This window comes from Manis javanica, chromosome 7, assembly GCF_040802235.1.
Source record: "Manis javanica isolate MJ-LG chromosome 7, MJ_LKY, whole genome shotgun sequence".
In the NCBI taxonomy this organism is placed as follows: domain Eukaryota; kingdom Metazoa; phylum Chordata; class Mammalia; order Pholidota; family Manidae; genus Manis; species Manis javanica.
In genome coordinates this window covers 117,145,692-117,169,279 of record NC_133162.1, presented here as the reverse complement: position 1 = coordinate 117,169,279, position 23,588 = coordinate 117,145,692, and the positions used below count along the sequence as shown (strand labels likewise).

General features: G+C 32.7%; 1 protein-coding gene across 9 annotated transcripts in view; it reads left to right on the top strand.

Annotated features, from left to right (window-relative positions):
- Nucleotides 1-23,588, top strand: part of ORC4 (origin recognition complex subunit 4) — a 100,712-nt gene that overhangs the window by 73,149 nt on the left and 3,975 nt on the right. For all 9 annotated transcript variants that reach the window (XM_017651802.3, XM_037020734.2, XM_037020737.2 and 6 more), the window contains 8 exons: nt 3,723-3,798; nt 4,250-4,335; nt 6,851-6,899; nt 8,714-8,865; nt 11,332-11,505; nt 16,492-16,578; nt 22,569-22,677; nt 23,482-23,577. In XM_017651802.3, coding sequence (XP_017507291.3) covers nt 3,723-3,798; nt 4,250-4,335; nt 6,851-6,899; nt 8,714-8,865; nt 11,332-11,505; nt 16,492-16,578; nt 22,569-22,677; nt 23,482-23,577 — 829 coding nt within the window. The remainder of the gene's footprint in view (nt 1-3,722; nt 3,799-4,249; nt 4,336-6,850; nt 6,900-8,713; nt 8,866-11,331; nt 11,506-16,491; nt 16,579-22,568; nt 22,678-23,481; nt 23,578-23,588) is intronic.

The window sequence follows — 23,588 nt, the reverse complement described above, 5'->3', positions numbered from 1 at the left end:
TTCCCTACCTCTAATCTATACCTTTTAATTTCCTTTTCTTGCATTATTGCATTAGTTATCCACAAGCTACATCTAAGGATTGATCATAAAATTTACTGATATTTGTATGAACCCTCTCTATATGAACTAAAGTCTTTCTTTAATAAAAAATGACCTTTTATTTTTGAATATTTCTCTCATTTCTTGTTCTTTCTTTGGATTAGAGCGTACAGTTGTTAAGCCTTTGTTCCCATTTCTTTGTGTTATTTCTTTTGTGTTTCTTTTCATCTTTTTCTTCCTCTCACTTAGCATTCTACTGTATCACCAATGTAACTCTTCACCATCAGTTCTGTGTTTGCTTCTTCAAATGAGCTACTGCATTTTGGTTTTGGACGGTCCTTCTCTAGCTCCTTGTCATTCATCTTACTCCGTTGTCTTTTGTTTATATGTCTAACTTAAATAACTCAAAACACTTACTTCTTAAAATGTGCATTTTCAGTAGTAAATAATCTTTTTTGTCAGCTTGCTGTTCTTTTCATTTTATTATGTAATAAATTTATGAAATGTATAAATGTTATGAAATTTATTTCTCTTTCACATCATCTTATTATAAACTCCTTATGGCATAGTATTCACCAGTTAATAAAATAGATATTCTTGGCATGCTGATAGTTTATTCAGTTGTTTACTTCTTAAACCAGAGCTGTGTTCAGATGCTTTGAAGTCATTTATCTGGTGTGACTTCACTGGAATATGGAAGAATCCTCTGCTTGGTATTCCATTTCAGTACAATTTAATTTATTCCTGCTATACTCCAATAATGAGTGGTCAAAGAGCTGAGGAGTATTGTTTAACTTGTGCCACTTTTGTAATTTGTTGTGGGTGGGAGTATCCTAAGAGAGAAAATAGGTTATTCTTAGATAAGAACTCTCCCTGGTATGAGTATGTGTAAATTTGAATTCAAAAGAGTACAGTACATAAAACACTATTCTTAGCCAAACTCTCTGAAATACATTCAAAATCTATAGTTAATGATAAAGATAACACATAACTGATACAGTTCATTGTATTTCAAACCTTTTATTTTTAAAAAATAGGTGCCATTTCAAATGACAGACTGGACCCTGGAAAATTCTCTTTTATACAGAAATTACTGTAGGCAAATTTGTTAAGTTGTTAAACAGGATATTTCTTCTAGTCGCAAATTGTTGAATCTTGTGTATTTTAAAGTGTTTGGGACATATATAAGTGTTAAATAATACGTAAGTATTAAAATCCCTGGTTGCTGATATTTCTAAGTGAATTATGCTGGTATGTTTAAAAAATTAATTTTTAGCTACGAAGAATGTGGAAACAGGTAGTCAGGTTGGTTTTGCTAGTTAATGTATCATTAATAATCAACTAAGTTTATTTACTATATAATATAGTTTGAAATATTTGAGAAGATGATATTGTATCCATGAAAAAAGTAACTTTACATGATTGATTACCTAGAAATTAATAGTAAATTTAAGATATATCCAAATTAGAACTGGAATTATTTGAAAACATACTTGCTAATACATTCAAATTACTGTTTCAGACCACACACACATACACCCCATAAAAGAGTTGTGAGCTGACCTAGGCAAATCATAATAACTTGATATTTAAAGTAAATTCAGTGGAAGGAGTGCTGTAAATCTGTTATATAAAATGAAGGTATTATTAACCCAATTACTTTCCACAAAGACATTGAAATGTTTCCAACAATTCATCAAACGTAAAATCAAAAGCAGGGAAACATAAATGTTATGTAAGTAAGATATCAAGAGGTGGAGGCAAGAATGTAAGAAAAGATAGCAAAGGCCATATTTTGAAAGAACAAGTTTGTATCATCTGCATATGACTCTTGTGATAGGGTCTTTCTTGATCCAAAGGTAGCGAAATACCATCTCATCTTCTAACAGTTCTCTGTAAAGAATGTTAGTTCTCAGCTGGGGTTTTACTCATGACAGTTGTTATTTTGAGACTCTCCCCTTTTAAAGACCTAGATTACCTATAATCTGCGGTTAGAATATGCTTTTAAAAGCCATATAAATATCAGTAATAGCTAGTATGTTTGATATCCTCTTGTAAAATCCAGTTACTTTTAAATGAAGATAATTGCTTTTTCCTATTGTACTAAGATGTTTTAGTAACAAATAGAATATTGTAAATACAGATAGTATTGTTTTTTATAGTAGTTTACCAGTTATCCCTGTGTCTTTGTTGAATAATCCTTTTTTTCTCACTAAATTTTGATGGCATCTTTACCAGTCTCCTTTTTTCTATATAGTCTATTTTCATGGATATTTTGTGATAATATTCTTCTATTTTAATATTAGAAGAAATAGGCCTCCATCATATCTCTTCCTTTTTAAAAAACCTTTTGGCTTTTCTTAATTCTATTTATTTTCAAATTTTAAAAAATTATGCAATATTAATATGAAGAAGTATGTGTGATATTGCAATATAGGAGTGATATCAAAAATCAAAAAAATGTAAAAAAATGTGGCTAAGTGGCATAAAAACCTGTAATTATAAAAATGTGAAGCTTTATAGTTGAATAGTTTATGGTGGTATAATTCTTTCTGAATATATTTTTAGAAGTAGTTATTATATTAGTAGTAGTAATAATTTTTTCATTGTAAGCTCTAAGTTTCTTTAATAAGGACTTTCTCTGTATATAGTATTCCCCCCTTACCTATAGGGGATATATTCTAAGGCCCCCAGTAGATGCCTGAAACTACGGTAGTACCAAACCCTATATATGCTGTTTTTTTCCTATACATACATACTTACCTATGATAAAGTTTAATTCATAAATTAGGCACAGTAAGAGACTAACAATAAAACTAATAATAAAATAGAACAATTATAAAAATATACTGTAATAAAAGTTACGTGATTTTTCTGTCTCTCTGAAAGTATGTAATAGTACTATACTCACTCTTTTTGTCTTATAATGATGAGAGATGATGAGATGCCTATGTGAGGAGATGAAGTGAGGAGAATGATGGAAGTATTGTGATGAAGTGTTAGGCTACTAATGATCTTCTAATGATACATCAGGAGGAGGACTATCTGCTTCCATACTGCAGTTGACCTTGGGTAACTGAAACTATCGATAGCAAAATAGTAGATAAGAGGTGACTACTGTATCTAGCAACTAACAGAAGGAACATCTCTTTTTCAGCTTAAACTCTTACCGTTTCTTTCTTTTTCAATTTTCATTTCATGATAACATCCACAGTAATTCACAGTATGTCGTAGAAGTTAGTATGCTGGGAGTAGACTTTTAAAATATAATCATTTTGCATTGTTCATACATATTTTTCAGTAACTTTTAACTGATTTCAGTATGTATTAATGCTAGACATATATAATAAACTGACTGAGACATAAAGTTCTTAAGCAGCCATAGTTTTATGTGACTTACAGAGAATATTTCTTTAAAAACTTAAGGGTTGTTTCTAAACATTTATTAGAATTTGGGTTGATGATTCAGAGTATATGGCAGCAGTCCTAGCTCAGCATCCCAAGAAGAGCCAGACATTAGATGCCCTAGTTAAACCTTTTAATCTGTGAAGAATCTGCTTATTTGTTTGTTTAAAGTAGCAATTTGTTTATATTCTGTTCCTTTTATTCGTGGTTTAAAAAAGAACATGGGCTCATCATCTTTTACCTATTAAATATTTTATAAACTTTTCAATATTATTTAGTTAATAGACCATGCTTTGAAAGAACTAGTGAAAGTAGAAGAAGTGACTGAAAATATATTACAAGTTCACCTAAATGGTAAGTATATCATCATTTTGCTTTGGAAATGATATAAATTATGTGAGCCTTTTATATTGTAAAACTTAATTCACTATTATGTTTTAAATCTGGATTAACAATTGTATTTTAAAAACTAGATCCATGTTTAACAACTTTTACTTTAGTACACCATACACAGTATTTTTAAAAACAAAACAAAACAAATAATGAAGGCTTACAAGACTCATGTTTTTGTCTTTTTCTTTTTTTTAAATAATACTAACCCCAAGGGAGATGGTTCCTTGAGTCTACCAATTTTCTTTATTGCTGAGTTTTAAAAAGGAAATAATGTAAACTAAGGGCTTTGACTTTTTTTTTTTCTAGTTAAACTTAAAAAGCATTAGAAAATTTGCTGGACTGGAAAATAATATATACTATATCAACTACATATTTCATTTTAATTAAATACTTTTAAATGACTTTACTTCAGGACTGCTACAGATAAATGATAAAATTGCCCTAAAGGAAATAACAAGGCAATTAAATCTGGAAAATGTAGTTGGAGATAAAGTTTTTGTAAGTATCATTTCCATTCTTTTATTAAATACGCTTCAAAGTAAAGTCTGTACAGCATAGATATATTTTTATATTTTGAGAAGTGTAAGGAGGGTTCTTATAAAAAGTATAATGTACTAGGATGCATTTATTCACCAAATCTTTATGTTTAGATTTTGTTTTTAAGTAGACTGTACTAGCCCAGCTATACAATAGCTAAGAAATCCAGGTTTATGTAGATATTATCTGAATTTGTTTCTCTGTCTGTAAGCTATTCTGATTTTCTATCCTTGGAAATAGATTAATTTTTTTTTTGAAATACTACAGTCTATTTCTAGTCTTCATAGATTTGGGGTAGCGTGGGAATAGTGCAAAATGTGCTAAATTTGAAGCTTAATGAAAAGTGGATTTGAGTCTTTCCTTAAAACCACTGACTACCTTGTGACCATGGCTGGCGAATATTTCTGAATTTCAGATTCCTCATCTGTTAAATGACATTACCTTACTATACTTAACAGATTTGTTCTAAAAACAAAAGGAAATATTATTTCTGTTAGGAAAAAATAATATTGCATTGGTAATTCCTGTACAGATGTCAGCTATCTCTTACCATTAAAATGTTTTCAGAAATAATCCATAACTTACTGTAACACCTTGGAATTGCCAGACAGTGACATCAGTAACTCAAAAGAAACTGATTAGAAATGTTTGGAGTTTTCATTTGTACCTATCACTTGATTTATAGGGCTCAAAGGAAACATGATTAGCTTTATTTGCTGCTGCCTGAATTTTCATGATCAAGTGATTCATCCTTATAATACTTTTGTAATTGAAGTGGGTTATATACATCCCAAATTCATTGTCTGGTCATTGGTGATCATGCAGTGCTGTCATTCTAATCTCTAAACTGTGTGCTCTTTACTGCAGTGATGCAGCCATAGTTGTGTTAAGCCTCCTAGCATTTAGTAGTTTCATTCATTATTAATTACCTATATTTAGAGCCTATCACATATTACCTTTCCGTTGTCTTCAGGTCTTCGAAGTGCCGGTTCAAAATACCCTTCTATAAATCTAATGTTCTACCTTCTGTTCAGACTCAAATGTTGAAAATAGTGGGCTACTTGGTCAAGAAGAGTTACTATTACACAGGCTCAGTTGGTCTTTTAATTTCCAACTGATGGGGATTATTGTTCCTAACTTTACTAAGTAGACCTATTTACATTGGATCCATATGAAATAATGAAAGACAACAGTTGTTTAATATCCTAGTCATCAGCAAAGTCCTAATACTCACATATAGAGATTATTAATATTAATTTCTTCATTGATTAAGCACATGAATGTCAGAGAGCATAATTAACTTGACTAAAGACTGGGCATTAAGAACCTTAGTCATTTAACTCAGCCCAGAGTCTTTCTGTTCTGATACATTTAGAGCAAACTTGTATATTTTTATACACACACACACACACACACAGATATGTATATTTATGTAGTACATACTTACATAGTACATTCTTTAATGTGCATATGTGTTTATGTAAGTAGTATATACTTAAACTTAATGTTAGGTAAATAGTGTTTAAAGAAAAAAAAGACAAGCAGTCGTTGAGTAACTTTGACCTCTGATTTTCCAATAGATTTTCTTTAAACCTTTATTTATGTTATAGTAAATACCTCTTGTTCTGCCTACCTTGGAAATAGTATTGAAATACTATTGTCTTGACAGCATATTATCATCACAAAATACCTAGAAGCTCTTAAAAGCCTATTATGTTATTTTATATCAGTTCTCAATTGGGAAACAAACGGGTTTCTTTCCTTCTTTACATCTCAAATTTAAAGTTGGTTTTATTTAAATTAAAAATATTAATCAAGTAAAAATTAATGACTTTAATGCAAAAATATTTCAGCAGGGAAGCTGGAATATCTGGATAATATCTTCATCCGCTACTCTATTAATTTCCATCTAGAATATTCAAGTTGCATCCAAAAATGTTTAGGTTAAGTAACTAACATAATGAAATTTGATACTGATGTATACAAATTCTATCATATGTATTTGAACAGAGAAATACTATCATAGTATGGAATATTTGAGGAGAATTTCTACTTTTTCCTTTTGAATCTCATTTATATTCATGGTCATTTTTTTTTAGTGGTACTAAAGAGTCTGATATGTTTGAAGATAAAATGTGTAATGCATATCTAGTTATCTGACTGTTTAGAATATAACTCTTAAAAACTACCTTTAAATAAAGTTAACATTTTTACAAATTTTACGGGTTTCTTCCTGTAACTAACATTATGAACATGGCATAGTAATGCAAATTTCAGTGCTATACCATGAATGCATTTATATTTAAAGTTAGATTGTAAGCATAGGGATGCTCAACTGAAAGTCTGGCCAACAACTAATTTACTAGGAAAGTTAGATACACAGTGTCTATATTACTATAATGTCTAAGTTACTTAGTGCTCTTTTGTTCATTATTTTACTAAAGTTATAATCATAGTATCTCTCTTTGTTGTTTAGGGAAGCTTTGCTGAAAACCTTTCGTTTCTTCTGGAAGCTTTAAAGAAAGGTAAATATTGGTATATTTAACAGTATTAAAAGATATTTGTTTAGCTCTATTTTCCCTCTGAATATTAAGGTTTACTACATGCTTTTACAAAAAGAAAACCCTAATAAAATAAATACAAAAAAGAATAAAATAATGATCACTGTAACCCCACCACTGTAGTAATGAGTATCTCAATTATGTTTTCCTATCTTTATTCACCAAAATGTATTGATATAGATGGACATAATTTTTATAAAAGTAAAATAATTTTCCATATTGTGTAATCTACATCTCTTCACTTACTAACAGTATATTGTAAGCATCTTTCCATGTCAGTAAATTATAACCTGTATCATCATTTTTATGCTTCTCATATGTTGTTTCATAAATAAAAATTACAGATACAGTAAATCATAACTTACTAATCACTAACTAGGACATTTATTTCTAATGTATGTTTAGGAAGAAATGCTTAGATGATCATCCAGGTATTTTGTTGGGTAAATTTCATTGAATAGAATTCTGGATTAAAAGGTACCACATTTAAAATAGTAAACATCACCAAACTACCCTAGAAAAGTCCGTTTTCTTAACTTATTTAAGAGTATCTTTTTCTTCACAACCTCAAGGACAGTTACTAATTTTCATGTTTGCCTCATAGAAAAAAATTCCATCTCTTAGTTTAATTTGTATAATTTTGGTAGCCATGATGCTTATCATCTCATATTTTTATTGGCCACTGATATTTTCTGGCTTAGGTATTTCCTGTTAGTTCTTATTTTGGTGGTTATTTATCTTGTACTTATTAATGAGAAGTCTTGCACTTTCTTTTTTCTTAAATTTGGTTTGGACTTTGCTGTTAAACAGAAATTTAAAATTTTTTACGTGGTCAAAATTTTTTCTTCAAATTTTGAAGGTGTTCACTAATTTTTTTACTTAATACATAATTCATAATTTGGAATTTATTTTGGAAAGATATTAAGTGAGATCTGACTTGGAATAAACTTGTTTTCCAGTTGATAGGTACTACTTTAATTTGCCAAATACTAATTTCTATATTATGTTGGTCCATTTCTAGACTTTTCAGTAGTCCCTTTGGTTTGTATGCCATTTAGGTTAGTCTATATGTTTTATTATCTGTTGGAGTAATTGCCACCTTACCATATATTCTTTTCACTTGTTTATGCAAATATAAAACCGTAAACCTTAAGGTAGTAGTGATTTTTCTGCTAAGGTAGTTTGCATTGTTGCTGTGAGAAAAATGAATCCACAGAGTCCTGTTAAACTTTTTTCTGTGTCAAAATGTTAAAACTGTTTTTAGAAGGAGTTAAAGTAGTTTTGGTTGAACTTCACAGTCTAACCATTGTTTATAAAAATTATTTCTGTAGGAAGATATATTTTGCATTTTTACTACCTAAACAGGTCTCTTTTGAAGCAATAGTTTTGTTCATAAATTAGTGACTCTTAATGATTTATCCCAAAGTGTTTTGGTTGTATAGGTGTAACAAGATCTTTGTCAATGTTTTGATGATAGAATTGTTTACATATTTTTTAAAAACAGTCTCCAGTCATTTAAATGATTTTCTTGATTTTTTTATCAGTAAACTACTAGAGTCTGGTAATAACACTGTGAACTACTTGAGGGCAATAGAGAGCTATTTTGTTCTGTGAATAACTTTTTTGTTGAATAGAGGTACATGCATTGCTAAGTACCCTACCCAAAGTAGATTATCAGTATATGTTGAATTGAGTTTTAAAAACTGAAATGCGAATAGTTTGGAAATTTAAGAAAGGTTGATATAATTGCTTAATATAAAACTTTTATTCTATCTTAGGTGACCGGACTAGTAGTTGTCCAGTGATCTTCATATTAGATGAATTTGATCTTTTTGCTCATCATAAAAACCAAACACTGCTTTATAATCTTTTTGACATTTCTCAGTCTGCACAGAATCCAATAGCAGTTATTGGTCTTACATGTAGATTGGTAAGTCTTTCTTTCTATTAAAAAATGGATTATAATATTTCAGATATTAAAGCTCAGTTACTGACGTAATCACTCATGCAGGTCATTATATTAGGTCTTTTGAAAATGTGTTTCACCAGTGGCTTGTGCATTTATCCTGCTTTCCAACAACTCAAGACTGCGGAAAACAATGACCACACATGTTCATAAAGTATACCTCCCTCCCTCCGCTGAAATATCTCCCTCCACATAGAAAATGTGAAGTCAGATTATGCTAATACAAATAACTTCTACATTAGCAAGAGTAGTTAAATAATCTCACCACCATTTTAATAAAAATGATTAGTGGTTTCTACTTTCACATTTAAAGTTCTTTCTGTATTTTGAAAATGCCTGGAATCAATCAAAATGATACTATCCCAACTCTGTAAGTACATGGGAGGAATTATTTCATCAAGTGCCACGGTCACTAGGGGCTTTTTGCTTCTTTGGGGATTTTAGAATGATTTTAACCATAGTCTTAATGTCACTATCACATTACTTTGTGAAGACTCTGTTCGTTGTACACCTTCAAACAGCTTATTATGTTTACCTTCTTTCATTCACATAGTATGAACTTCCTTATTGAGTTCAGGTAAAACTGGTATTTAAGAGTCATTTCTCTTCTCATCGTATGGCTGCCATGTATCTGCATCTTTCATCTTTTCCCTTCACCTTTTTTGTAGGCTTATGTCAGGCCCACTTATTCTTCTTTCTTACAGCTCTACCCTTTTTTTAGAAAAGTGAAATTCTTCAAGTCATTCTTCAACAATCCTCCTTCCAGTTCTGATTTTCTGTGGAGTGTCTTTCTTTGTCTTCCCTCCTTAGTGCTCTAGAGCTTACGATGTATGCTTTCAAATAACCTTCCCTAACATCTGGCTGGTTCTCCAAATATCTTTATTCCTCCTTACCAAAAGCAGCAGCCTACATCACAAGGGTAAGGAGCCCCTACTTCATGCGAAAAAAACCTTTCTTTGAGTGGAAGTGGCAGTGGTAAATGTTAATAACACAATGAAGGACCAATGAAAAGGTCAGTAGCTTCCTTAGTAGTGTTGTCAGAGGCTCTTTTTTATTCTGTATGTATAATTTTATTCTGTATGTTTAGTTCTCCAACTCTCTGTCCATGTTTATAGGGAAAAAGAAAAATGATGGATAGAAATTAGTGATTTTGCCAGCAAACAACCTCTTCCCTGTGGAAGTAATTCTTGTTTTTACTATTCCACTTCTTGCCACATTGCCAACTTCTGCCATTATTGCCCACCACTAAAATATCTTTTGCTTCCATCTCTTTCCATTGTCATGTTCAGGATTTTATTACTGGTTGCATAGAGTGTTGCTTATACTACCTTTCAGTCACCTATCTATATGAGTAATGGAGAACTGTTCTTTAATAGAAAATAAATGTGTACTCTCCCTGTCCCTGAACTAAACTTTCTTCTAATTATCTTACACTGGCACTGTATTTTTCTTTAACCTATAAAAAATTCCAGGTTTTTATTCATCTTCTCCCCAATTTATATCTAGCCTCCAGCTATTAGTCTTTTCTGCCTTCCTTCCCAAACCATGATCCCATTTTGACCTCTTGAATTCTTTCTTTTATAACATTGTTATTATGAAAATCATCTGGGTGATTTAAAATCCATATTTCTGGTCCTTACACCACAGCAGCTTCTTTTTTTGCTTAATCACTTTTATTACAAAAATTGACAGCAAATTTGATTCCTAACTTCTTCTTAGGAAAAAATAGCACAAATATAAACAGTTTCTAAAATATCAGTATAAAAAGACCAAAAGATGGAATGACTTACAATGGCATGCTATGTTCCTGCCAGTTTCCGCCTCTACAGTGTGTCCCTGTACTCCAGCATGTCTCTAACTTAAGTATGTAGGCAGGTAGTTTAGTGAACTGAACTCTTCTCCGCCACCCATGCTGCTTCTAGAGACTTTGTTACTTTAAACAGTGAAGTTGTTTAATTTTTCATGAATGTAATAAATCTTAATACATTTTATTATCTTAATTTTTTATCTGAATTCATAGAATATATGAAATTCCTTATTGAAACTCTTGATGTTACTGTGGTAGATAACTATTCTTTAAATTTTTTTAACAATTACTGTATGTCTTAGAATAGTAAAGATTAGCTGAGAATAACATGGCAGGAAAAAAGACTTGACATCACCAGACCTACAAATGCTTAGAAGGGAATAATTAAAGAAGACTTGTAACCCTAACTAGATCAAGGGAGTAATTTGTACTGCCCTGTAATATAATTTGAGCTTTTAGAGGCTTGCAGAATTTTTTTTTTTAATACTTAATTATATATTATAGGATAAGCATTGCTAATTGCAGGTGATACTTTAAATACTTAAACCTCTATCATTGACTGTTTTTGTTTGTTTGTTTTTAGAAAACATGCATTCTCATAGGGATTTTTGTTTGTTTTTAAGGATATTTTGGAACTCTTAGAAAAGAGAGTGAAGTCACGATTTTCTCACCGGCAGATACATTTAATGAATTCATTTGGTTTTCAACAGTACCTTAAAATATTTAAAGAACAATTATCTCTACCTGCAGAATTTCCAGACGAGTTTTTTGCTGAGAGGTGGAATGAGAATGTTCAGGTAACCTGGAACAAAGGCAATAATGTTAAAGTAATTTACATGTCAACAGCTATACCATTTAGCACAAAAGTTTTTATGTTACTCTAGCATAAAATTGAAGTAATACAAATTATATACTTTTGTGTGTGTATTTTCTTCTTTTAAAAGGCAATTGAAATGCCGTATCTTCTAAATTTTTTCTCCCAAAGAACTTAAATGAAATTTTGGTTTTGTTAAAAATCTTAGATTATTTTTCATGAATTTCTATCTTAAAAAATTTATTTTCTTTATTTGACAAGCTTAGTAATCTATTAGCTTAATGGTTCACACCTACCTATGCAATGTGGGGTTTTTTTTCCCAATTCTCAAACAACTTCAGCTTTTAATCTCATAGTCCAGACTGGCACCTCTGGTTATATGACCTACTTTGGTGAATTCTATTTTGTAGTCCCTGGAGCCCTGAGAGACTTACTATAAAGGCACATTTACATGTTGTCTTAAAGATTTGCTAAACCTTACAAACTCTGTAAATTTACCTCTGTTTAAGTTGAACACCCTAACTTGTAAAGGCCTTTGTTAGAACTTTGTACAACTCAATATACTGGCATCAGTTTGTCTTAGTACTGACAAGATATTTCAGTTGGCAGGGAGAAGGGGGAGAGGGTGTGTGTGTGTGTATATGTGTATGTGTATGTGTATGTGTGTGTTTAATGACATTGAAAACAATATTGCTGAATAAATCCTTTATGGTAGAATTTTTTAAAATATGGGTCCTGTGAAAGTGTAAAATAATACAGAGTCCTTAGTTTTGAAAGAATAGGGAAAAATTGGTCTGTAATATTACAAATGTATGAGTGAGAATAATTCGCTCTCTGGATAATTAGAGTTACATAATCTGTATTCACTGGCTTTTAAGAATTATTGTTTTATGTAAATCAGTAATGATTTTAATCTTAAAAGAATTTTGCAGTTTTTTTCTCAATGATTCTTGTTTTTTTCTGATCTTTGTTCAGGAGTAATTGACAAAAGTTGTACATATTTAAGGTGTGCAATTTGATGTTTTGATATACATATGTATTGTGAAATGCCACAATTAATCTATTTAATTTATCCATCACCTCACATAGGTACCATTTTCTTCTTTAATCTTGTGGTGAGAACATATAATATCTATCCTCTAAGCAAATTTCAAGTGTACCCTACTGTATTGCTAACCATAGTCAGTATAACATTACATTTCCAGAACTTACCTTGCATTACTGAAACTGGATTTCTTGTTTTGATTATAACATATAGTGTGCTCGTGTAAGCACTATTAATTTTGACACTTCATTTTATAAAATAAAAAGTATTGAACAAAATTTAATCAGGGTGTAAGAATACATGGTAGAAGGTGGAAGTGTCTCTTATACCCATGCCCATCTTCCCTTTTACTGAAGAACAATTATTTGATTTGCAGCATTTCAGACCTTATATACACTAAACTTTTGTTTTTACATAAAGGGTTCAAATTATACACATTATCATTTGGTTTACCTTTTTATTTTATTCTAATAAATTCCATGTTATGTTTTCTAATATAACTGCAGAATTATATGTAAAAATGGTTGACTTTATCCTTAAATTTCAGATATTGTGCTATGATACAATTAGGTATGGTTTCTCTCTTCTGCTTCCACCCTCCTCAAATTAATCTTTCCTGGGACTTAGATGCTTGTTAATGCAGGCAAGTTGCTTCAGTGATATATCTAATTACAAGATTACATTCTTTAGGAGCACTTTACAGTTGCTGATCTCACATTGTTCTTTCCCTTACCTGGGTCTGGAGTGGATCAGAGTTCTGAATCTTTGGCCTCTGAACCCACTTTTCTGTGCCTCCAGATCGTTACCTTCTAGAGTTCCTGAACTTACTGTCTTGTTGCAACAGTGTTTTTTTCTGATTGCTTTGAGATTCAGGTTCAGTCTTTCATAGTATTTAAATGCTGTGCTTTCCCAGAGCTTTCGTTATTTCTATACCTGCTCACTTTCTTTCCCAAGATGACTATATAGCCCACGTTGTACTGTGCCATCCATCCTTCTGTCCTTTCCAGCTATAATTACATTCTTGAGCATTTCAGAGTAAGTATATAATGTAGTACATGATGGGAGTTACTGGTGAAGCATAATTCTGGGTGACTTAGAATATGGTAACCATGGTAGTAGAATGACTAACTCTTAGGTTTGTGGATCTTTTTTGCTGATCCTGCATCACTAAATTTAGGTGCAGATATTAAGAATGAAATTGGGCAATGTTTTGTCATCTTTTTGACAGTCTTCTCAGTTCTTTAATAAGGTAGAACTGATACCACTGGACTTCGTGTTTCATAGTTCTAATATTTTCTTCCCTCATCCTCATCATCATTTGCCACCTCCATTTGGTATGCTAATAAATGAGCTTCACTTAAAAAGTCTGTCAGCACCATGGCCAGAGGCCCTGCCCAGGAAAGGGTAGGAAGCTACATTGAGGGAGCTATCCTTTCTCTCAGTGCTGACTATCCAGCAGTTTTTTCTAATTCTGAGGTTAAATCAAAAGCAGTGGTATAGACAACAGGTTACCTATGGAATCTCATCCAAGAAATACCTTTAGGATAGGGTTGAACCTGGACTTCCTGCCTTAATTGAATGTTTGTTTTAGCCCTAATCCAAATGAGTCACATTAGTAAGTAAGTAAACACCATCTCAGCCTGGCACTATAAGAGAAATCACAACACAGAAGAGCGTTTAAAAGGACTATAGCTATTTTTCTTCAAAGGAAATTCCCCAAAAGTACCATAGCTAAGTTCAAGGAAAATTTACCAGTTCCTTAACCTTCCCTGTTTAATTAGCAGAAGATGAGAAGGTTTAACGGGAACTAACTGGGAGATTTAGTACACATACTGCTGCCACTGAGTTATCCCTGGAGCAGCACAAGTCCTGAGGTACCAGTGTGATTCTGTTACACACTGCTTAGACAAAGAGAACAGTGGCCAAGCAAACTGCAGTCAGCACAATAAGAATTTGCTTCTCCAACTGCTGCTCATGTGTTATCAGTAAGAAGGAAATATATCAGCTTCCCTGAGTAATGGGAGGTCTTCTTTTATTTCTGGAATTTCCCCCATGTTCTGATAAGGGGTGGTGTCAGTCAGTCAGTCTCTCTCTATTTCTTTACATTATTTCCTGAGCCAACCATAAGGGAGTTTTCAATTAAAAGTGACAAGAAATTCAGTCATGTTTCAAAACCCAAGATCAGGTATCTTCAATGACTGTCATAATTAGTTAAATATACTAGGTGTCCAATAACTGGTTTTTTGATGAAGCTCATCCTCAGGTAGTTTGTGTTTGAATCAAGGTGAAATTAAAAATAAAATAAGGATTTTTTTTTAATAGCTCACATACAGTACAGGTCTCGTAGACTTTCTAAAACTGCTGATTAATAATGGGAGCAAGAAGGTGATAGATTTCAGAAAGATGGAGAGTTGGACTCAAACCTCAAAAATATAGAGATAAACAGAAAGGCAGAATAAAGAAAATAACCCTTTGAAGCATCATATAAAAGAAAGCATTCTACTTTAAAAATAACTGAATTCTTGCACAGGAAATTTTTTCATCAGTATTTTTTCCAGGTGATTTTCTTTAGTTTTCGTAAATTCTTTGATTTAATACATCAACTTTGTTAAGTAATTTGATAAGAGTCAGATTGCAAAAGCTAGGGTCACAATTTGTATCCAGAAGTTTTCTATTTATGTTTCTTTACTTTTATTATCGTATGTTCATCTGTGTACTTCCAAAGGGTATTGAATCCTGTTCATGATAAAAAGAAATGTGTAGTAACAAGTTTTTTAAAATAGAAAGAGAAAAGTAAAAATAATAGCAAGGGAATGGGGACTCTTCGCTAGGATAAGGTATTTATTCAGATCATAAAACTTCATTCCAGTAGACTAGAACAGTTTTAGCTCCAAAAGTTACTTTGTTTTGTAGGCTTTTACTTATTTTTTTAAGGAAAAAGAGTCTTTATCCTTGCAGATGGTTTTTAAAAACTTATGTCAGTTTTCCCAAAGCCTTTCTTGGTTCTGCCAACTCTGAATTATTTTCCTCTTATCTAATCTTTTCTTCAGTTGCAACTATACCTCACATTTCATTAATCCTCATTCACTGCAGTCACTTACCTCTTTCAGACAGTGCTTTCTCAAAGGGCCCTATTGACCTCTGTATTTCCAAAGCCATTAGTTTCTTGTCAAAATATATCTAAATAAAATTATAAAAAAATAGTTTACATTGTTGATCACCATTTCCTCTTGAAGTTCTCTTCCCTTGGTTTCATTGTTCTTTCTTGGATTTTCTTCCAGTGTTCAGTGTGTTTCTCAGTTTCTTACTTTGCTTCTCTTTTTCCATTTAATTCTTAAATATTACAATCCAAGTTTCACTTCTTGACCACACTGCATTTTTCTCTCCTGGTATATTCTGTCCCCCATAGTGTCATCTCTGACTTTTTTCTTCCACCTTCTCTAACTCTTCCTCCTCCACTCCCTACCAGCTGATTCTCCATGAGACATGTTTTCTGTAAACGTCTTAATTCTCTCTTGTCTTTACACTACTCTATTAATTCAGACCCTCTTTGTTTCTTTGTGGATAATTCCAATTGCCTTTGTCTTTCCATACAATCACTTTACTAATAACTGAAACTCAGGATTACTTGACTACTTATCTTCTGGTAGTATGCCACAGTCTTCCAACATTGCTCATGCTGTTCACTGTATCTGAAATGCTCTTTCCTCTATTTAGCCTATTGCCTCATACAAATAAAGCATTCTTTGTAATACTTTACCTTGTTTTTCCAAGTAGAGTAACTTCTCTGTTACATTTTGTGCTGCATTTGATCATGTTTCAAGATAGACTTAATGAGGTACACCAGCCAGTGAGGCACAAGGTTATATTTAGGTTTTAAACTGCATTATTTCTTAATTCTGTTTTGTTTTTTCTCCCCTCTAGTGTCTCGCAGAAGATAGAAGTGTGCAAGAAGTACTTCAAAAGCATTTCAGTGTCAGCAAAAGCTTGAGATCATTGCACATGCTTTTGGTTTGTATTTTATTTTTATCACTCATTTTCTTTCACCAGGTAATTATGTTCTGATGGGAATTTATTAAACCTAAATAAATAAATTTTGGGAGAATTAACATGTTTACTGCATTGAGTTTTCCAATCACCGAACATGGTACATCACTCCTTTTCTTAGTTTTTTGATTTGTTTCATCATCATTTTAAAATTTTCATCACAAAGACCCTGTACATATTTAAATTCTATACCTGAGTATTTAATTTCTTTTGGAACAATTGTAAATGATATTTTGTTTTTAATTTTGATTTCAGCATGCTGCTTGTTAATATATAGAAATGTGATTGATTGTTGTGTGTTGATGTTGTATTCGGCAACCTTGCTGAATTCATTTATTCTAGGAGCTTCATTATAGATTTCCTTGAGATTTTCAATGTAGTTAATCATGTCATCTGAAAATAGAGTTTTATTTTTTTCTTTCCAAAATGTATATCTTTGGTTTCTTTTTCTTGTCTTATTACAATGGTTAGAACTTCTCACACTGTTGAATGAGTGGTGGGGGTGGATATCCTTACCTTGTGCCCAATCTTATGATTCATTCTTCACCATTAAATGTGATGTACATTGTAGGTTTTTTATACTTATTCATTATCAAGTCAAGGTGTAATTCCCATCTATTCCTAACTTGCTGAGTTTTTATGAGTGGGTATTGGGCTTTGTCAAATGTTTATTCTGTTAAATGGATATGATGTAATTTTTTTTTATCTTAATTGATAATGCAGGATTACATTGCTTGATTTTTGAATGGTGAGCTAGCTTTGCATACCTGGGGTAAATCCCACCGGATCATGATCTTTCACCAAGTAATTATACCTTAAGCTTAAACAGTATCAGTAAAAGGGTACTTAATTGTGAAAATTAAAGCTCTTCCTTCAAAGAGTATTTGATGTAGAAAATTATCTGTGGCAAATACTTTCACAGAGAAAATACTTCTGGTTTCATGAATTTCTTCTTGGTTACTTTCATTCATAATAATGGGTATCATATTGAATAGCACATGCACCAAATAACATAGTTACTTTACCACCATTTAAGATTTTTTTCTTCCCTATATACTTTCCCTCTCATTAGCACATACTCCTCCCATGCATCAAAAGCATACTACCATTTTCAGCAACAGTTGTCTATCATAAAGAAATTTAGGGACTAAGGGTTTTCACAGTGACATTTTTAATTATGTATGTACCAACAATAGACTTTATTAACTTACTGTATATAAAGGATACATATATATATACATGTACCCACACCTGTCATTATTATGGGAAAATATCTCTGTCTTAAAATTGTCGACATGAACAATCATTGTTTTGCCAGTTCCATTTTTAATTCAGGGTAATGGCTTGATTTTGTTTTGATTTTTCTTGTATAAGAAAGTTTTAGAATTGGTAGAAATTAAGAAGAAGAGGAAAAGTCTTGAGTGAGATTAAATAGAGTTTGGATAATTTTTCAACAAAAGTAGGAGTCATACACATAGAACAAAATCCTTATTGCATTCTGTAAAGTAAATCCTAGATAGATAAACTTTGAAAAATTTAGAAGAAAACTATAAGGGAATATATTTGTAATCTTAAGGTAGGGAAAATTTCCTAGAGAAGATGTACAAATCACAAACCATAAAAGAAAAGATGGATAGAATGAATTACATTGAGTTTTTAAATGACTGGACACCAGAGGATACCGCCAGCAAAAGCAAAGAGCTTCTACAATAATCAGTAAAGGAATGAGCTAAGAATATGAGCAAGCAATCCACCAGTATAGAATCCCACGTGACCTAGAATATGCAAAGATGTTTAACCTCTCCAGTAACTAGAAAATGGTACAATTTACACTTTACGGTTAAATACTACAAGTCTTTTTTTTTTTTTTTCTTGCAGTCTTGTGGGTTTCAAAGTATATGCCTGATGGTATGGTTTCTGTGACTATTAAAATTTATTGTTCCCGGTAGTGTAAATATGTGTAAGTACTTAGTTTGGAGAGCAATTTTGCAAATTAGGTATCTCGAGAAACTAAGATGCACAAGAAAACATATACAAGATTGGTTTTGCAGTCTTATTTATGATTGCAAAAAAAATGAAATGACAAATATCCATCAGTTAAGAGAAAGAATAAGTTGTGAGTGTATCTGAAGGAGTACAATACAATAGAAAAATTGAATAAACTAGAATTGACACCACAATGTGGATAAAGTCTCATAATAAATGTTCAGTAAAGAGAGAGTTGCAAAAGTACAATAAGGTATTTATATAAAACTTGAAAGTTACTATGTATTGTCTAGGAATACAGATATATGTAGTAGAAGTGTAAAGATATGTGTGGTTTTTCTCTTACAGGGAAGAGTACAGGCCAACCAGGGGAAGAGACAGGGGCTTCAACTCTGTAAGATTGTATCTTCAAAGCTTAGGCAGTGGTCATAGATATGCATTATTTTATTTTCTTGCATCTTTGTATGTCAAAAGTATTTCTCAGTAAAGGGAAAAAGAAAGCGTAAGAAAAAGGGAAGGAACTACTGGGTACCTGGGTCCCTCCCAGTAGGGGAATGGACAGGGAGTTCAAATAAGAACCCTAGGTGCTGAGAGGAGGGAATACTCCCAAACTCATTCTATGAAGCCAACATCACCCTAATAACCAAAACCAGGCAAAGACCCCACCAAAAAAGAAAACTAATAACCCTGATGAACGTAGATGCAAAAATACTCAACAAAATATTAGCAAACCAAATTCAAAAATACATCAAGAGGATCGTACACCATGACCAAGTGGGATTCATTCTAGGGATGCAAGGATGGTACAACATTCGAAAATCCATCAACATCATCCACCACATCAGCAAAAAGAACGACAAAAACCACATGATTGTATCCATAGATGCTGAAAAAGCATTCGACAAAATTCAACATCCATTCATGATAAAAACTCTCAACAAAATGGGCATAGAGGGCAAGTACCTTAACATAATAAAGGCCATATATGATAAACCACACAGCTAACATCATACTGAACAGTGAGAGGCTGAAAGCTTTTCCTCTGAGATCGGGAACAAGACAGGGATGCCCACTCTCCCCACTGTTATTCAACGTGGTACTGGAGGTCCTAGCCACGGCAATCAGACAAAACAAAGAAATACAAGGAATCCAGATAGGTAAAGAAGAAGTTAAACTGTCACTATTTGCAGATAACATGATATTGTACATAAAAAACCCTAAAGACTCCACTGCAAAACTACTAGAACTAATATCGGAATTCAGCAAAGTTGCAGGATACAAAGTTAATACACAGAAATCTGTGGCTTTCCTATACACTAACAATGAACTACTAGAAGAAATCAGGAAAACAATTCCAATCAGAATGGCATCAAAAAGAATAAAATACCTAGGAATAAACCTAACCAAGGAAGTGAAAGACCTATACCCTGAAAACTACAAGATACTCTTAAGAGAAATTAAAGAGGACACTAACAAATGGAAACTCATCCCATGCTCCTGGCTAGGAAGAATTAATATCGTCAAATGGCCATCCTGCCCAAAGCAATATACAGATTCGATGCAATCCCTATCAAATTACCAACAGCATTCTTCAATGAACTGGAACAAATAGTTCAAAACTTCATATGGAACCGTCAAAGACCCCGAATAGCCAAAGCAATCCTGAGAAGGAAGAATAAGGGGGGGGGCGGGGATCTCGCTCCCAACTTCAAGCTCTACTACAAAGCCACAGTAATCAAGAGAATTTGGTACTGGCACAAGAACAGAGCCACAGACCAGTGGAACAAAATAGAGACTCCAGACATTAACCCAAACATATATAGCCAATTAATATTTGATAAAGGAGCCATGGACATACAATGGGGAAATGACAGTCTCTTCAACAGATGCTGCTGGCAAAACTGGACAGCTACATGTAAGAGAATGAAACTGGATCACTGTCTAACCCCATACACAAAAGTAAACTCCAAATGGATCGAAGACCTGAATGTAAGTCATGAAACCATGAAACTCTTAGAAAAAAACATAGGCAAAAATCTCATGGACATAAACATGAGTGACTTCTTCATGAACATATCTCCCCAGGCAAGGGAAACAAAGGCAAAAATAAACAAGTGGGACTATATCAAGCTGAAAAGCTCTTCTGTGCAGCAAAGGACACCATCAATAGAACAAGAAGGTATCCTACAGTATGGGAGAATATATTCATAAATGACAGATCCAATAAAGGATTGACATCCAAAATATATAAAGAGCTCACACACCTCAACAAACAAAAAGCAAATAATCCAATTAAAAAACGGGCAGAGGAGCTGAATAGAAAATTCTCTAAAGAAGAAATCCAGATGGCCAACAGGCACATGAAAAGATGCTCCACATCGCTAATCATCAGAGAAATGCAAATTAAAGCCGCAATGAGATAACACCTCACACCAGTAAGGATCGCCATCATCGAAAAGACAAACAACAACAAATGTTGGCAAGGTTGTGGAGAAAGGGGAACTCTCCTACACTGCTGGTGGGAATGTAAACTAGTTCAACCATTGTGGAAAGCAGTATGGAGGTTCCTCAGAATGCTCAAAATAGAAATACCTTTTGACCCAGGAATTCCACTTCTAGGAATTTACCCTAAGAATGCAGCACTCCAGTTTGAAAAAGACAGATGCACCCCTATGTTTATTGCTGCACCGTTTACAATAGCCAAGATATGGAAGCAACCTAGATGTCCATCAGTAGATGAATGGATAAAGAAGATGTGGTACATATACACAATGGAATATTACGCAGCCATAAGAAAAAAACAGATCCTACCATTCACAACAACATGGATGGAGCTAGAGGGTATTATGCTCAGTGAAATAAGCCAAGTGGAGAAGGACAAGTACCAAATGATTTCACTCATATGTGGAGTATAAGAACAAAGGAAAACTGAAGGAACAAAACAGCAGCAGAATCACAGAACCCAAGAATGGACTAATAGTTACCAAAGGGAAAGGGACTGGGGATGATGGGTGGGAAGGGAGGGATAAGGGTGGGGAAAAAGAAAGAGGGCATTACGATTAGCATGTATAGTGTGGGTGGGACATGGGGAGTGCTGCGCAACACAGAGAAGATTAGTAGTGATTTTACAGCATCTTACTATGCAGATGGACAGTGACTGTGAAGGGGTATGTGGGGGGAACCTAGTAAACATAATGTTCTTTCTGTAAAAGAAAAAAAAAATACCCCTAGGTACTGATTAAAATGGGGGAGAGAGTGTCTAGTATAATTATATCCAAAATATTACATGGTGCATACTTACACCAAGAAATCAATCTATTAATTAATTAATTAATCAGCTAAATCTGCTAACCCAAGTTAAATATTATGAAAATTAAAAATAATAAAATCTTCATATCAAGTAGTTGTGTTGTAAGGACAAGTAGCTACATGAAAAGTGGGCTCAGATTTTTAAGGAGAGTTGTCTCTGAATGTAATTTTGGTTTTTATTTTTATCTTTTTTTTGTACTCTGGAACATAAAGTAGCTAGCTGACTTCTGTCTGTTTAACATTAACCTGGATTGGTTGATTAGGTGGTTAAAGTTTATACAAATCACAGATCTGCCTTTTGGTTTAGTTTGGTCTGGTGTGGGGCTTTGAATAGTATTCTTCTTACTTATCTTTGGTTTCTTCTCCTTGCTTTATTCCTTTTTAAATATTTTCCTTTTAAGGAGTTGTAAATAAACAAGATTTAAGTAGGAAGGGTTAGAGCAGCAAGAATGTTTTTTATGTTTTACATTTATAGAGTTATATGACATATGAATCCAAATACTATATTTTAACAGCTAAAGATGAGAGAATATTGTTCAGCCATTAATATTAACTTTCCAACAAAAGTAGGCTCTCCAAATTAAGAAGTTCTGTTCAGTAATATCTACAGAATGCCTGAGGAAGTATGTTCATTGTTTTTCTGATCCACATTTCCCTAGATGCTTGCTTTAAAAAGTGTGACAACATCGCACTCATTTTTGACTGCGGCAGATCTGATGGAGGCCAATCAGCTGTGTAGCATGGACTCTAAAGCAAATATTGTGCACGGTGAGAAAGATAGTTTTTAATAACCTTGAGATTATATAATGGAATGATTTCCAATAACGATTAACATTGGGTGTTGTACTTTATATAGAGAATACTTTTGTATTCAGACATACAGTCTTTAACTCGGTCCTTTGAAAGGTACAACAGTCATTTAAAAATGTGAAACCTAAAGCTCTGCCTCGCTTGCCACATTGGTAATCCAGCTAAGACTGTTTTACAGGCATTCTCATTGTACCAATGGCTACCGAAGAGCATTGGCTTTTAGTCATTTGGGGTTCACATTCCCTTTTGAGAATCTAATGAATCTTCTCTCCAGGAAAAAATTTTTAGGTATAATTGCTAGGGGCTTAGGGATCCCCTGGTAATCAATGGCCCTATGTAATTTATTTATTATATGTAATATGGTTGTTTATTGTAGTATTGATTATAAAAATTAAGTCAAAGCATTAATTGAATGTCAACCATCAAGGGCCCTATGTGATTTAAAGTAGTAATTGCAGCTTCAGTTTATGTTTACTGTGGGCTGTTTGGTAAATGCTTGATAATATTGTCTCTTATCCTTATAACATCTCTAAGTTTAGAAAGATCCTTATTTTACAGATATGAAAACTAAGCTCAGGGAAGTTGAGAACTTGGTTAATTTTATGTAGATAATAGATAATTGAAACAAATTTGAACCCAGTGGAAGGTCAAGAACTCCCCTCAAACCTTTCAAAACCATGGTCTTTCCCTTTATCTGTTTGGAGGACAATTATTTCAAATTTATGTGCCAGTAAGTAATCTTCATTTACTCTTTCACTATAGGTTTGTCAGTCTTGGAAATCTGTCTTATAATAGCAATGAAACATTTAAATGACATCTATGAAGAGGAGCCCTTTAATTTTCAAATGGTCTATAATGGTGAGATGAGA